The sequence below is a fragment of the Tripterygium wilfordii genome, chromosome 19 (genome assembly GCF_013401445.1).
Source record: "Tripterygium wilfordii isolate XIE 37 chromosome 19, ASM1340144v1, whole genome shotgun sequence".
Classification (NCBI taxonomy): Eukaryota; Viridiplantae; Streptophyta; class Magnoliopsida; order Celastrales; family Celastraceae; genus Tripterygium; species Tripterygium wilfordii.
In genome coordinates this window covers 13,559,091-13,574,098 of record NC_052250.1, presented here as the reverse complement: position 1 = coordinate 13,574,098, position 15,008 = coordinate 13,559,091, and the positions used below count along the sequence as shown (strand labels likewise).

Here is a 15,008-nt window from a genome sequence, read left to right as displayed (position 1 = left end):
TTTTGTTAATATTTTATTTTATGTTATTTTGTCTATATATATTATAGTAATCAAAATATCAAATATTACCACAGAATAAGGGATAGTAGTCTTTTTCCAAGTCAATAATACAATCTTCCTGTTACAATTCTTTCACCAACCAAACAATGAAATTATTGGAATTTTCATTCATGTTTTCGTTCCCATTTTTGTTTCTGTTTCCATTTTTGTTTTCGTTCTCATGACTAATCAAACGCCATAGTACAACATCATGTACTGAGTCGACAAATGTGGTGTCTCATGGTGGACTACGAAAATAAAGGAAGCTATAAAGAGGGGGGAATAGATTCATACTTCCCCCAAAAAGAGATATTATTAAGTTTCTCTAGTTTCAATCATGACTTGTCTCTAAAATCGGTGCAAAAACATATCACGTGGGGACCAAAACCACAACCCATTACCCATGTGGCTATCGATGTCAATATCCGTTCAATTTCGTCTTCAAGACCAAATTGATTTTAACCCGAATTGAGTTTCAAATGGAACAGAAATGAGATCATATATACAAGCGTTGTAGGATTCCGATTGACACAAATTTCAATTTCCAAGTGGATTGTCTACGAATTCAATTTTATAAAACAAGTTGATTAACACTAATCCAACATTTCCTAACCCAAATGCTTACGTAATTATTTATATTTATCCCGACTAACTTAGTCAAAGAGTTCTCATTACTTCCATTGACAAGATTTTATTTAGATATATGTACGTCACAAAAGGATGAACTTGCTATACAAAGAGAATTCATCAAATGCTTTTTTTTTTTTCTTTTTGTTCATGTCAAATCTTGGATATGAATATAGAAAAGAAAATTAGGACAGCAAATTGAAAGATTATCGTAATTGTCTTATTTTGGTCCTAAATTAGTGGTCAAGAAAACTTTTTTTAATTATAAAAAGAAGTAGATTAAAGGTTTTTATGAGGCTGGAAAAGTAGCCGATGAAAAGGGTAATTTATACTGATTACGAATTTGCGATACGGACAAGGAGGGAGGGGGTCTTTACGACCTGGCCCCACAAAAGATTCCGTCAAAACTAAGGAATCCAACGCGGGCAACGACGCCGTTTTGGGATAGTATTTCCAATAAATCCAAGCGGTTTTTTCCCCTGATCGCGAGTGGACAATAGACATCTTTCATAATACTGTCGTTCCCTTTGGAATCTTAGACGTGTTTTCGTTTTTTACTTATTTAAAAATGGTTGCTTATTAAATCACAATATTACTACAACAACAACAACATATAATTGTGTTTTGTTCAAAAATGTATCGAGCAACCTTTCAAAAGATATTGGACAAAAAAAGTGACAATTTCAACAAAAACTGATTAATTTTATTCTCCTTCACTTTCGTAATGAAAAGATTTAAGATTTTGTTCGTCTCACATCGTGGGAAAGTTCAATTGTTTAGAATCATTTTTTTAATGTAGAACCCGTAATCATTACCCATTGGGTGTGCTAGGCAAACCCATCGGACTCTACAAATTGCGCATATCAAGCAAACCAATGAAAAATTTATGTGTGAACTCATGCATCTAGAACGATTCAACCCCTATAGTTTGTCAGGTTAAAAATAAATAAAGAAGAGGAAAAAAAACCATTTTTTCCGAATTTTAAGAAATTGCATGATACCATATATATGCATTAATTTGTAATTAAAGCCTATAAACAAAATTACATAATGACTATACTAATTACTACATTTTAGTATATATTTCTTTCTCTATGTGAATAATTATTTATCCAAAATGAAAAAAAAGAATACTCCAACTTTCAAAGGAACACCATATATTAATATATAAATTCGCTCTCAATCAATCACTCACTCTGCCAACGCATCCGACCCAACCATCCAGCTGAGTCTTTCGATTTCAAGATACAGTTACACCCCAACTGGGCTCCACCCTCTCTCAACTATAATATCCCAACCAACACAAAGATCATATTTCGTCTCTATTTTCAATAAATTCTCTCTTACTTTTTGTGAATTCAGTTCAAATCTTTCAGATTAGCACCTTTTGATTTCAATTTCAAGCGAAGAGATGGCAGAGGAGGTGCCGAAGAAGGTGGCGGTGGAGAAGGAGGTGACAAAGGGCGCTGAGGAGGAGCTGAAAAAAGTGGAAACTGAGGCCCCGTCTGAGCCTCCGCCTGCTCCAGCTCCGGTATCAGAGCCAGTTGAAGCTATGAAGGACGTGGCGGAGGAGAAATCTGTAATTCCGGCTCCTCTACCTCCAGCTGAGAAGCCGGCCGATGAGTCAAAGGCACTTGCGGTAGTCGAAAGTAGTGTCTCTCTTTTTCTCCTTTTCACCTTTTTACCTTTTTTTGCTTTTGTGTCCTTTCTTGTAGTTTTATACTCTGTTTGGTTGACGAAATGTTGATATTCGTAGTCTAATTACTATTTTAGCCGAGGATTTGAAAGCTGCCCAACTTCTGAGCTCCTGAAGAATAATGATTTATTGTGTTTGTGCGTTGTTTGGGTGGTAGCAGTTGTTGCTTCACTGTTGGTTCTTTCATTTTTCGAAAATTTCCTGAAAACTGATCTTCTAAACTTTACAGCTCCAATTTTATTGCTTTATTTTGTTTGAAATTTGATAAATTACCCTTATGTATATTCAATTTCATCCAGGATAATATATGTTTGTTTCTTCGTTATATATATTTACAGAACAGAAACACATAAATACATTGAATCCAGAGGAAATCAAGCCTATGAGAATTACCTTTTTGACCCATATTTGTAATTGGATTTGCGTGGCTGAATCTACTATTTGGCATCTTATATAGGAGAATAGAAAATGAATCTGTAGAACCTTTTAATTTTTCTCTTCTTACAACTTACCTGAAGTCTTGAAATTTCTTCTGGACATGGCAGAGGCTCCTGAACCTGTTAAGGAGAAAGCTGCTGAGGGTTCTGTGAATCGAGGTACACTTGTACCTTTACCATTTAAGCTATTGGTAGTTCTTATGGTCCATTGAGTTAATAAACTTGTTTTGTATGTTCTTTAGATGCTGTGCTTGCAAGGGTTGAAACCGAGAAGAGGATATCACTAATCAAAGCATGGGAGGAAAGTGAAAAAAGCAAAGCTGAGAACAAGTAAGACCTATATCTATTGTGTCACTTCTCTAGAAATACTTGTATAAAGATTTTAAGGTTACATGCAATTCAGCTGACTTGAGAACATCTATTATGTTAATCTGTTGCTATGTTGGTGCTTATGTGGTTATGCTTGCTGGATGTGTGGAGACGTTGCGCTTGTGCAACTGCATGCACACATGTATATGCAACAGTGTGCTACAATTTTTTCTAGGTTAATTTGAAGGATAAATTATTGTGCTGGTTAGGTTAGAAATTTCCATTTTTTGATGAATTGTGTACTGAATGGACTTCACTAAAATTATTGAGCAGAGCTCATAAAAAGATATCTTCCATTGAGGCTTGGGAGAATAGTAAGAAAGCAGCAGTGGAGGCCGAACTGAAACAAATTGAGGTAGAATTTTGCTTTTATGTTTCAAGTATTCCTGGTAGTAATGAGGGATTTCTTTTTACTCATAATATAGGATTACATGGAACTGATGTAAAATTGGATTCAATCAGGAAAATCTAGAGAAGAAAAAGGCAGAGTATGTGGAGAAAATGAAAAACAAAATAGCTCTGATCCACAAAGCAGCAGAAGAAAAGAGAGCTATAATTGAAGCTAAACGCGGGGAGGATCTTCTTAAGGCAGAGGAGATAGCTGCAAAGCATCGAGCCACTGGAAACGTGCCAAAGAAGATCATTGGATGTTTTGGGTAAACTTTTTAGGTTGGATTGGATGGCCTTAGTTTCATAATTTATTGTTTAATGCTTATTTGTTATTGGATGGTTTGTTTCGTTGCACAGAGAGGGTTGATGATTGTTTAATTGTTATGGTGTGCCTGTTATGTATCTGTGTGTATATATCTCGTTTGAAGGTAAAGTGTAGAAAAGTACACTGTTGAACTCTTGAGAACACTTTCTGTGTATATATTGTATGATGAAATTTGTGTAGTTACCAAAGAACATCAGCTTGAGGGTTCAATTATTTTTGATATGACTTATCTGTATTTGGACAACAATAGAACTTCTCTGTTTACGCTGATAGAAATTTTCTTATTGATAGAACTGCCTAAAAAAATGTCACATACAAACCACTTACCGATAGACTAGTTGGTTCTCTCTTCCTACTTAAGAGAGTACGATATTCGAGGCCGGGAGTTCGAATCAATCAGTTAGAAATATCCTTTTAGAGTCCTTCAATGAGCTAGTCTCATTTCCTAACCCTTACTCGCATGGCTTTCAACCCAATCTTATTTATTGTTGTTCTTGCTTACAAAATAAAAAATTTCTCTGTTTGTATTGGCGTTCACAATATTCATTCGAATCATCTATCTTGGAGAAAGAGCAAAAAGAAGATATTACTAGTTAAAGAACATCTTTTGCTACATGCTAGAACAGTAAACACACAAAACATCTTTGCTTTTCTTGATCAAGATCAAAATCTCAAAGACTCGGAGCCTTTGTTCGTAATTGTGCTACGTTGATTCCTCTTCCGCCTTCATTCATGTCCGGGATGTTAATAGGCAGAGAAAAGAAACCACATCCTCCTTCAACTCCAGAGTTTTTAGTCATTTTTAAGATCAAGGAAGTTGTTAATGTTATCTGTCTGCTCTTGTAAATATTCCATGTCATCGCCGTGTGAGAAGTCCAGGTATAGCTCCAAGTCTGTATCAGAAGAATCCTCCACAAGCTCGTTAGAGCTGATGGAATCTGAACTGGCCATTGCATTAGCATGTGGCTTGTAACTTTCTTCTTGTTCATGGTTGGCGTCAGAGGAGGTACTGGTCTTAGCGGATCTAGCGTCAATTCTGCCAATTGAATCATACTCTAACTTCGTTGATGATGTCTGAGATATATAGCCTTCACATGCCTCTCCATCTCCATCTCCATCTTCTCCTTTTGCGATCTTACGAAAGGATTCCCCAACATCAGAGTTCCATAATCGGAGAAAGTGATCAGACTCGGTTGTAGCTGTAGGCGATGAGTTAGGTACTAATATGCCCATCGAGAGGCGAGCTTCGGCTTCAACTCTTGCACTCTCCCATTGTACCATGTGGCGCGTTGAAGGAGACTGATCAGAGTTTACATTTCTTGGCTGAGAAGAGGAGAGGAACGCTTGCGTCTGCTGATTAATACGCTTCTTGACATGGGTGTTCCAGTAGTTCTTGATCTCATTATCAGTTCTTCCTGGTAAATGGGTTGCTATGGTAGCCCACCTGAGATGTCAAAGCCAAAGACTTAAGAGAATCACACAGGTCTAAAACTCATGAAACTATGAATAAACATACAATCAAAAAAAAATAATGCATATTGATTCAAATGTTCTGAAACAGAGACCATAATCCCCTGTTATTTTAAGGTCATATATAATATTCAGAGTTTGCCTCGATTTGCTACCGTTCTTGCAGCCTGCACCGAAACAGAGCTTTACCCCTAGATTTTCAGTCAACTGCTGCACCTCAACACATTTTGGGGAGATTCAGCTAGCTTTGGGTTCGAGGGTTTCCATCCCCAAACGCAAAATTTATGGCTGACCGATATTGCACGCCATCATTTAGCTATTGCAATTCTTTTCAGTCACATGTATTGAACTAACTCCAGATTGGACAATATAAAAGATCTTTTAGAAGCACATGTTCGGCGGGGACGGCAAATAGACAGACATCATCCAGTAAGAGTGTATAACAATACACCATGGAACCACTGGTTATTGAGAAACTTAAGTTAATCAAGAGTATTGAAATTTTTGAAGGTGAAAAGTGAAAACTACCTGCTGCTACTCTGTTCACTAAGCAAAGAAATAGAATCAATTCCTCCGTTTCAACAACCAAACCAACTTAGAAATTACATCTCATAAACTTCCTTTTAGCAGTAAAGACTGACTTAATCTTTCAACCGAGCATGAAATCAACATAAAATCTGCAGCCTTACTTGTTACCAAGCAGCCCCTGCAACTGAACAATGGTAGCTTCTTCCTCAGAAGTAAAAGGACCACGTTTAATGTCCGGACGAAGATAGTTTGCCCACCGAAGCCTACAACTTTTCCCACATCTCAGAAGACCTATTAACCCCAAAGAGAGAAAAAAAAAAAAAAAAAAAAAAAAAGAGACATCAATCAACATATCACACAATTGGAACCAAACCAAGCAGAGCAGAGAAGAGAACCTGCGTTCTTGGGGAGAGTGCGCCAGCTTCCATGGCCATGTTTGTTGATGTATTGAACCAAGATTTGGTCTTCTTCAGGAGTCCATGCTCCTTTTTTCACCCCTTCCTTCTCACAACATGGTGCTCTTCCCATACTTCCTTTTCCCAAAACAAACAGAGAAACCAACCAGTGTATGAAAACAAAAGAAGGTAGGTAGCTTTTAATAAGAGAAAAATCAGTTGATGGGATTTATCGTTGGAATCTGATCATAATTCATAGGTCTAAATGCTATCTTTCTATGCTAACAAAACAAAGCAACCATGTATTTATTTTCATAACTTGTGTACGTACGACAGTCAATAGAGGGCCTGCATTTAATTTTCCAAGCCTGGAAGAACTGCCAAGTTTCATCGAAATGTAAACAATGAAAGATATTGTCAACAGAACCTAAAATTGGAAGGGAGGGAGAGAGAGAGAGTTGAGTCCATGGAGAGTGTATAAGAGTACTGTGTCATTTGTCAAAGAGTTAAAGCTCTGTGCTTTGGACAGATAAATATATAGAGAGAGGACTCAAAAGGGTACAATTCTTACATGGAAAAAATACAACAGAAACTAGCAGATAAAGTATTATTGATGATTTGATCCCCCTAATTAACCAAACATGATTGGAGTTTTTTCTTTTCCCTTTCAGAAACAGAGGAAATAAACTTTATTAGAACAACTCCAATGGACTTGGTATAAAACACTCCAAAGCTATCTTTCTTAATAAATGTGGCACTAGTTATCTACCATGGGAATAAAATGACACTCCAAATGGGTTGGAAAATTTGAAGACATTGATTATTTGGAGTTTACTCTAAAAATCAAAAAGTACACACAAGGAGACCAAGTGATGGAAAGTGGGAGAAAGATGATGGAAAAGAAGAGAGAAAAGAAGTAAGGAGTGTTGGTTCAAGTGTGTCCACTGTAGATATATTGAAATGCAGTACTTGTTAAATAGACAATTGCACAGAAATTAAGGTGTTTGGAATGTGACCATAAATGTTTCCATTGGAGTTACTCTTAGCTAGCCACTGGAAACTTAAAGAGCAGAGGAGCAAAAGAGAGAATGAATGAAAGACGGAATATAAGAAATGTGGAGTTGTGGAAGAGCAGAAGAGGGATTGAATTGGTCCAAGCAGTATGGGATGGATGGAAGGTTGGGATCATAAAGGGAATTTCTGAGGCCATCTGTGGACGGCAGACATGTCATTCAGGAGCATTTGTAAATGACGATTACTTGCGTCAGTAGCTTTTATTGACTCCTTTGGACTCTCTGCTTGTCGTCGGCTATTTGTACGGACCATTTAATGCCCCCTCTATTATTACTTCCATTATTACCATTTTGCCCCTCAACTTCCCTTCAAATTCCCATTTTTCTGTCTGTCAATCATAATAAATAGGCTAGGCGGGTGTCATGATCGATTTTTTCAAATAAATTTAATTGTTTGTTTGATACTTTGATCGCTTATTAATAGTTTTATCAATTTTTCACTCAATCTTCACTAATATACATCTGATAATAATCGATCAAATGATCAGTTTGACGATCAATTTGATTTGACACGGTTGTTTTGGACAACTCTATAAAAAGGCAATATTATTGGATCTACTTGAGGTGTTTTGTAGGGCCATAACAAATTTGTCATCAGCAGTTCTAAAATAAGACATTTTTTTATTCAATTGAAGCCTTCTGGTGGGTTGGGTCGGTTTAGGGTATGGTTATTGAAAATAATAAATGATGATCTATTTAGGCAAGTTTCCTTTCAAATTCCCATTTTTCTGTCTATCAATCATCATAAATAGGCTAGATGGGTGTTCACACTGGTTTTTTCACATAAATTTAGTTGACTTTTTGAACGGTTATTAATCGTTTTCTCGATTTTTCGATTGATTTTTATTAACATACATCTGATAATAATCGACCAAACGATCAACTTGACGATCAATTCGATTTGAAACGGTTGTTTTAGACAACCCTATAAAGAGTCAATATTATTGGGTCTACTTGAGGTGTTTTGTAGCCCATAACAAATTTGTCAACAGCTGTTCTAAAATAAGACATTTTTTATCCAATTGAAGCCTTCTGGTGGGTTGGGTTAAGGTTATTGAAAATAATAAATGATGATCTATTTATGGGGTGGAATTGAACTTTGGCAACAGGGTATATGATGCAAGTTTGATTTCCAATCCCTTGCATAAGACAAGCCAATTCCGACAAAACAGCGAAGGCAACATACATAGGATTCTGGATATCTTAAATAGATCATTGTTGGGCCTGAAATGGCTTAGTGGTGGAGCCCAACTGTCTTTAGATTGTGATTCATATTTCATACGGCGCGCATGTGTTATTCTCTTCTGGCCCAATATACTATCCTTTAAGTGGGCCACCGACACAAGAGTTCTGGGCTATTCTCGTGTTTTGGGGATTTAGGCCCAGCTCAGTAACACTGACGACTATGGGACTATGGGCTACTCTCTTGGGCTTAAAGCCCAATCTGGAGTAAGAAAAGGCATGAAGCAAAAGAAATCAGTAGTCAGTCACCATCAAGATTACTGTTCATCATAGCCTGGCAACAAAATAAAATTGATAATCGCTATGATTATTTAAGTTAATAGGTGATTGCTATGAAATGGCCATCCATCATGTGAAGACTAAAAATCTCACTCCAATCCAGCATTGAAGACCTTGTTTTCTAAGCCTAAGAATCAATGACAACGACCCATCAAGAAAAAATCTGTGCGGACTCGTAACTCAAATGAAAACACAGACAAATCTTCAATATGTTTGGACTGAAAATTTCAACAAATCATAATCATGGTTGTCATATATGTTATTCTATTATGAGCAAGCTTAATCCTCATTGATTAATGTTGAAAATCCAGAGCCCTAAGCACATTATAGATGTTGTCCGCTTTGGGTTATCCAGTTCCCTACATTGGGTCCGCATGGCTTTGTTCTTCATAGGCCGTCTCATCTAATGGTACTTAAGCTCATGAGAATGCCTCTTATATGTGATAGGAACTTGGGTAAACTTATATATCACATGGTTGGGTGATACCCAACCAATATGGTACTCTAACACTCCCACGCACTTGTGGGTTGGGTTATACCAGACCCAACAAGTGGACAAATAGAGGTCAGGCCCATCCAATTGGACAGAGACATGTATAATCTTTACTTAATGAAAGAAGCAACATGACTGAGACTGAAACGAGTGATTACAGAGGGTTTGGCAAGTTGATGTTAAGAAAAGTTTATAATAAATCTATATCAGTAGACTACAACTAATCATACCATTGTTTTTCCTTACATTTGACAGTTTTTATGCTCTAAAGAATGGTATTGACTCAGAGGCTGAATCCTGCATGGCAAATAGAGTCATATATGAGGATGCTGAATGGATATTAGCTGTCAGTAATAATATTTCCTTGTGGACCATTTTATTACAATTTGATTATTTATAATATTTGGGTGTAGCCTGGTTTAAAATATGTAGCAGACTTTGTAAAATTGGATTCTTCTTCAAGATAGTTTAGCTGGAGTTTTATATTTGTCATTCAAGCAAGGTCAACATAAAGAAGCCTGACACTGATGCAAGCCATTAGATGACACAGCTTGGCTCTTTCATTTGTAGTCTGATAAACGACAAGATGATTGGTATTGAAATCTCAATTTGTTGAAAATGATTGTGTGTGGAAAGTCAACTAAGACAGAACATTCTAAGATTTATGGAGTGTTAATGTGTGAAAAGGATTTAGACCATGTAATGTAATTCATAGTAGCAGGAAGATGTTTTATTTTCTTACCTAATCGTTAGAAGAATGCCAATCAAAAGGGTCAAGAGAGGTTAGCAATTTAGCATCAGATGCCTCACCACCGACATATGCAGTAACAGCTGCCAAAAAACTGCATCAATGGAGGCTAAGTCCTTCAGATAATCCAAGCTCAAACACAAACAAATATTGTTCGCTGCCGAATACGGATTTATTCTCCTGGGTCGTCTCCGTAATATTTAATCCCAAACAACGCGTTTGTCGTATCAAAAGTGCTTGACCTTTATTTATACGTCACTCGGTTGGGTTAAGCCAATCCAGTGGGGGATAATAAGTCTTGATAGATGTGGTGAACAATTGAAAGAAGCATCATCAAAACACACACCCAGTTTTTTTGTTTTTCTTTTGATGAATATATATTGATTTTTTTAATATTTGTTAACACACAATCAATTGGATCAAATAACTTCAGATTTCAAACAAACAATAAAGATTTTTCTTTTTATTTCCGGATAGAAACTTCCACCAATGCCTTTTCTAGTGGCCTCTCCCAGGTGGCTTCTATCAGCAAAAGGTATTGAAAGCAACCTATACATACATACATATGTATATGTATATTCAAACAATTTTTTTGGAGACTCGTTTTATTATTTACATGCAGAAATCTAATTATTCTTCCTTTTCCTTTTGGAAAGATGTCCTCATATGTACATCACATCGTTGTTCATGTTAAATTGACTACAAATATCATGTCCAGAGTTGAAATCAATAAGCTGGTCACTCCCACTCCCTGGACTCTGATCCTCAAACTTGAGCAGTGAACCAAACATGTCACTACTTGAACCATCTGCATCACTTGGAGTAGTAGCATTGGCATCATACTTCCCATCCAATGCTAATCCTGTTCCTTCATTGAAGAGATAGTCTTGCATTATACCATCATCGAAACACGAGTAGTTGTCGAACAAATCCCTATGAATTACCGCTGGCACCGGCGGTTCGCTTGAATTTGAAAAGCTGCCATCATGAACATGATCCAGTGTTAGCCATTCAGCGAATAAAAGCTTTGGTTTGGGAGTACCAAACCCCTGCTGCATGACTGATTGATCCGATTTTCCTGCGTTTTCAAGTGATTTATAGGTCAGAGCTTGAATGTTGTTCGCAGAGTCCGTGTTAATATGGTCTGCGCTTGGACGGCTGCATTGAGCTTCAGCTTTGAGAAGTTTCTTCTTAAGATAGGAGTGCCAGTAATTCTTTATCTCATTATCTGTTCTTCCAGGCAAATGCTGTGCAATCTGTGACCACCTTTTCATTTTAAAAAAAAAAACGTACATTGATTTTGTCAGTTTCTTTCAAGTTTCAAGACAGAAAGTATAATTTTTCAAAGGGGTTGCGGGGTCTTCCATGTGGTTCGGATTTATCAGTTAGTTGTTCAATGGACAGCGGCGTGAGTTCCAAGATATTAGAAAAAATATAGTTTTTAAGAATAAAATGAACAGATAAGGAGATGAAGCCTTACTTGTTACCCAACATGCGATGAAGGCTGAGGATAGTCTCCTCTTCTTGTGACGAAAAGACCCCTCTCTTTAATCCTGGTCTTAAGTAATTAATCCACCTTAATCTGCAGCTCTTCCCATTCCTCTGCAGCCCTGGTTGGATATAGAAAGTCAATTGATGGGGGTATTTTTGATAATTTAACAAGAAGTCATTATCAGTCTCTTTCTGTTTTTTCAACATATTCTTTTTGTTAATGACTTGATTAAGCTGGCGTACAGCTAATTAACAGACTTTTAATGTTTTAGGACAATGACTATAATGCATAAATTATACCAACTACTCAAGCATGCAAATCATGACGTATTTACTACTGAGAGGTGGCTCGGTTGACAATCGATTGGATTAGACATACGTGTGTCCAATGTTCAATTCCAATGTGAAGCATATTTCTCAACGGTACTTCAAGAAAAAAAATCGTGACGAATTTTATAGGCATTTTAACAATTTACCTATTACACACTAAACCAACTTTGGTAAATGCACTAATGCCTGAGAAACTTTCTCCCAAGTGTTAGATTTAGAGACATATATATTGTATGGAATGGTGTATGTATATATTGTAAGCATACAATGTGGTAGTGAATAGTGATTGTGAACTCACCAGCTTTGACAGGGACAGAGCTCCAGCAACCATGTCCATGTTTGATGACATAGTTTCTGAGCCTCTGGTCTTCTTCAGGTGACCATAACCCCTTTCTGTGCTTTGGCTTTGTCTTCGGCTTGTTGTCTGATGGCTTGTAACCCATTTTTTGTCGCAAAACAGAGGAATTAATGGAGCTTTATGACAGCCCAAACAGTTGTGATGAAGGAACACAGAGAGACAGAGACCTTGTGATGGTGGCAATGAATATCTGACCATCAAAGTTTATAAAGCAAATAAAGGGTAGGTAGAATCTTTTTTTTAAAAAGAAATTAAATTAAATTAATCGAACCATGAACTAGTCCACATAAAAAGAAAGATGCTTTGTTTTCCCTTTGCTTGTTGTACAAGTCGAAAGACTAATTAGCTTTCAGTGATTGCCTAACTAGTTAATTAGTGTTTTAAAATCACAAGTACGCCTAGTTAATTGTAATTGTGTGTGTTGAAGGGTTTTCTTCTTGAATAAATGGTTACCAAATGCCCTTGATGAATCACAAGGCTATGTATAAGTATAATTAACTTGATTGCCCAAATTGTTAGTTAGTGTTTTTAAAATCACAAAGTATGCCCAGCTAATTATGTTTGTTTAAATTGTTATCTACTTGAATAAAATGCCCTTCGTGAGTCACAAGACTAAGTCTCATATTCAATGGATACTAATAACTGTTAAATTGATAAATTGAAATAGTAATTTCTATCCGAAATCCACACTCCCATACAATTAATTATATTATCCGTCTTGGGGTTTCGATTCCCGTAAATACATTGGATTACTCTCATGGGTTTGTTCCTTCCTTCCAAGCCCAACAAGTGGGTCAAACCCAACTTACCAAACTAGAGAAAAACTTAGTTAATTGTTAATGATAGACTTTACTCATATATATCACTCGGTTGGTACTTATCCAATTGATGTGGAATACAAAGTCTTTACAATTTCACCTAATTAATAGGTTAGTTAAAAGGGTTGTGTTTCACCTTTTGATTTGCATTGTTAAATTTAATGAGCTCATCATAGAACGATAGTTACAGTTTGCTATGAGTTAACTAACCTATCAATTTATTACGTTGACAAGTCAACTAGCATTTCATGACATGAAAGATTGTTACAGTTTGCCGTGAATTAACCTATCAATTTATAGGTTGACCAGTCAACTCAATATACTAATGCAAGTTTTTACGTGGGGAAAAAAAATCCTGAATTTGGATTATGAAATATATTCCGATGATGTCATAAACTCAAGCTGACACAAATTAGAGAGAAAAAGAGAATGTTATAAATATCGCGATCTAATTAATAATAAGGGATTATGAAATTCCCAATCGAGATGGGCGTCATCTCTAGGGGCGTCCTAGGTGGCCCTTGGCAGAAGTAATAGTTCAGTTGGTCAAGTGACGTCCTATGGAGATAATTCGAGGTTGTGACCTGCATAAACCTCCATAAAGATTCAACAATGAGGACACTTGACTGGGGGATATCTACACGATTCAAACGAGTGTATAATAGTGTGAATCTCTATGAGAAACCTATTCAACTGAGTCTGACGTTAGAAGTGTAGGATGCTCAATATAAAAATTACACTAGAAAATGTGTTTCCGCAATACATTAATTACAATAACAATTTCAGATTATATACCTTTTAAGTCCTTTAATTTTTTCATAATCCCATAACGTTGTCGGTTGTCCATGGAAAAGGCAAAATAAAAATATTAGAGGTTGGTAAAGGAAATTGAGGACAATAGCAATCGACAAGATCATTTCTTCTTCCTTTTTTATGTGATTTTCAGAAGGATTTATGTATATACATACATACATAGATATATTATTTTATTTGGACGCAATCACACACAAATCGATATATATCATTCTAAATACTTGACAGTACATGAAATACAAGTTGTCTGAATGGAATGAATTCCAAAAGAAAACCAAGAAAAACATTAATTATTAATGTCCAATCGCTGCCAATAGTGGCAAAATCTCAACCCTTAAATCATACATTGATCCATGTTGAGCGTCCGATTGGATTAATATAATCATTGTGGGGGCAGATGATGTATACACCATTAAATAATTAATCATCGCGTGCTTAATGCGTTGTCATATTAATTATTTGATATTTAATAATTCATTTGGTGGTCTAATTATTATGACAATTAAAATGCAATCACTTACTAATCATTCGAAGACGCAACCTAGGTTCCTATTCGTCAATAAATAATTAACAAACCTCCTCTCTAACTAACAAACCAATACTTTAATACACAAAAAGTAAACAATAATTTATTTATTTTTATTTATTAGCAATTTTTAATTACACGTGCCATAATGGGAATAATTTGACTTGACAAACCAAATTTTGCTGTTAAGACTTTTCACAATGATTCATTTCCCACCCTACACCTAATGCAATATCAGTCCAATATTTATCTTCTTCAAGGATTTGCATTAGGGTTAATATATAAATACGTCTTCACTAAGCATTTGTATAAGCCAGGGATAACTTCTTCTTCTTTAATTTCCTGGTTCACCTGCTCATTTTATTTTGTGTGACATTGCAAGAGTATGTACGAGGTATATATGTCAAGGGCCCATACACTCGCACTAAAATGCCTATTGGAGGATGCAAGAGTATTCCGTTATAAAATAATGGATATGTCTCTAACCAAACGATATGAGACTTTTTACAGTAAGTCTTGTTAAAATTGAAATTTTCACATTGGATTGACATAATCCAATCA

At 36.1% G+C, this 15,008-nt stretch overlaps 3 protein-coding genes across 4 annotated transcripts; 1 reads left to right on the top strand and 2 right to left on the bottom strand.

The window, feature by feature from the left end:
• Positions 1 to 1,911: 1,911 nt before the first annotated feature.
• On the top strand, positions 1,912 to 4,118 carry LOC119985040 (remorin-like). The gene is made up of 5 exons (XM_038829200.1): positions 1,912 to 2,315; positions 2,908 to 2,958; positions 3,042 to 3,129; positions 3,442 to 3,523; positions 3,631 to 4,118. Exons 1-5 carry the CDS (start codon positions 2,078 to 2,080, stop codon positions 3,826 to 3,828), a joined length of 657 nt encoding a protein of 218 aa, XP_038685128.1. The 5' UTR covers positions 1,912 to 2,077; the 3' UTR covers positions 3,829 to 4,118.
• Positions 4,119 to 4,402: 284 nt separating this feature from the next.
• On the bottom strand, positions 4,403 to 6,780 carry LOC119985039 (transcription factor MYB17-like). Its single transcript, XM_038829199.1, has 3 exons — positions 6,277 to 6,780; positions 6,043 to 6,172; positions 4,403 to 5,327 (listed from the first exon to the last, which is right to left on the bottom strand). Exons 1-3 carry the CDS (start codon positions 6,407 to 6,409, stop codon positions 4,676 to 4,678), a joined length of 915 nt encoding a protein of 304 aa, XP_038685127.1. The 5' UTR covers positions 6,410 to 6,780; the 3' UTR covers positions 4,403 to 4,675.
• Positions 6,781 to 10,722: 3,942 nt separating this feature from the next.
• LOC119985038 (transcription factor LAF1-like) lies at positions 10,723 to 12,503 on the bottom strand. Of its 2 annotated transcripts, none has more exons than XM_038829197.1 (3): positions 12,231 to 12,503; positions 11,592 to 11,713; positions 10,723 to 11,377 (listed from the first exon to the last, which is right to left on the bottom strand). In XM_038829197.1, exons 1-3 carry the CDS (start codon positions 12,486 to 12,488, stop codon positions 10,774 to 10,776), a joined length of 984 nt encoding a protein of 327 aa, XP_038685125.1. In that variant the 5' UTR covers positions 12,489 to 12,503; the 3' UTR covers positions 10,723 to 10,773. The 2 variants fall into 2 exon arrangements, with proteins under 2 accessions (XP_038685125.1, XP_038685126.1); XM_038829198.1 differs by having other exon boundaries at positions 11,592 to 11,721; positions 12,231 to 12,485.
• Positions 12,504 to 15,008: the final 2,505 nt, after the last annotated feature.

What these genes read in the sequence shown, in the direction of transcription:
- LOC119985039 (XM_038829199.1), bottom strand. Translation starts at nt 6,409, where the DNA reads ATGGGAAGAGCACCATGTTGTGAGAAGGAAGGGGTGAAAAAAGGAGCA. An exon ending in CACTCTCCCCAAGAACGCAG is followed by an intron (nt 6,173 to 6,276) that starts GTTCTCTTCTCT and finishes TGGGGTTAATAG; the next exon opens with GTCTTCTGAGATGTGGGAAA. An exon ending in CAGGGGCTGCTTGGTAACAA is followed by an intron (nt 5,328 to 6,042) that starts GTAAGGCTGCAG and finishes TTGACATCTCAG; the next exon opens with GTGGGCTACCATAGCAACCC.
- LOC119985040 (XM_038829200.1), top strand. Translation starts at nt 2,078, where the DNA reads ATGGCAGAGGAGGTGCCGAAGAAGGTGGCGGTGGAGAAGGAGGTGACA. An exon ending in AAAAGCAAAGCTGAGAACAA is followed by an intron (nt 3,130 to 3,441) that starts GTAAGACCTATA and finishes ATTATTGAGCAG; the next exon opens with AGCTCATAAAAAGATATCTT. An exon ending in CCGAACTGAAACAAATTGAG is followed by an intron (nt 3,524 to 3,630) that starts GTAGAATTTTGC and finishes GGATTCAATCAG; the next exon opens with GAAAATCTAGAGAAGAAAAA.
- LOC119985038 (XM_038829197.1), bottom strand. Translation starts at nt 12,488, where the DNA reads ATGGTCAGATATTCATTGCCACCATCACAAGGTCTCTGTCTCTCTGTG. An exon ending in CTCTGTCCCTGTCAAAGCTG is followed by an intron (nt 11,714 to 12,230) that starts GTGAGTTCACAA and finishes CCAGGGCTGCAG; the next exon opens with AGGAATGGGAAGAGCTGCAG. An exon ending in CATCGCATGTTGGGTAACAA is followed by an intron (nt 11,378 to 11,591) that starts GTAAGGCTTCAT and finishes TAAAATGAAAAG; the next exon opens with GTGGTCACAGATTGCACAGC.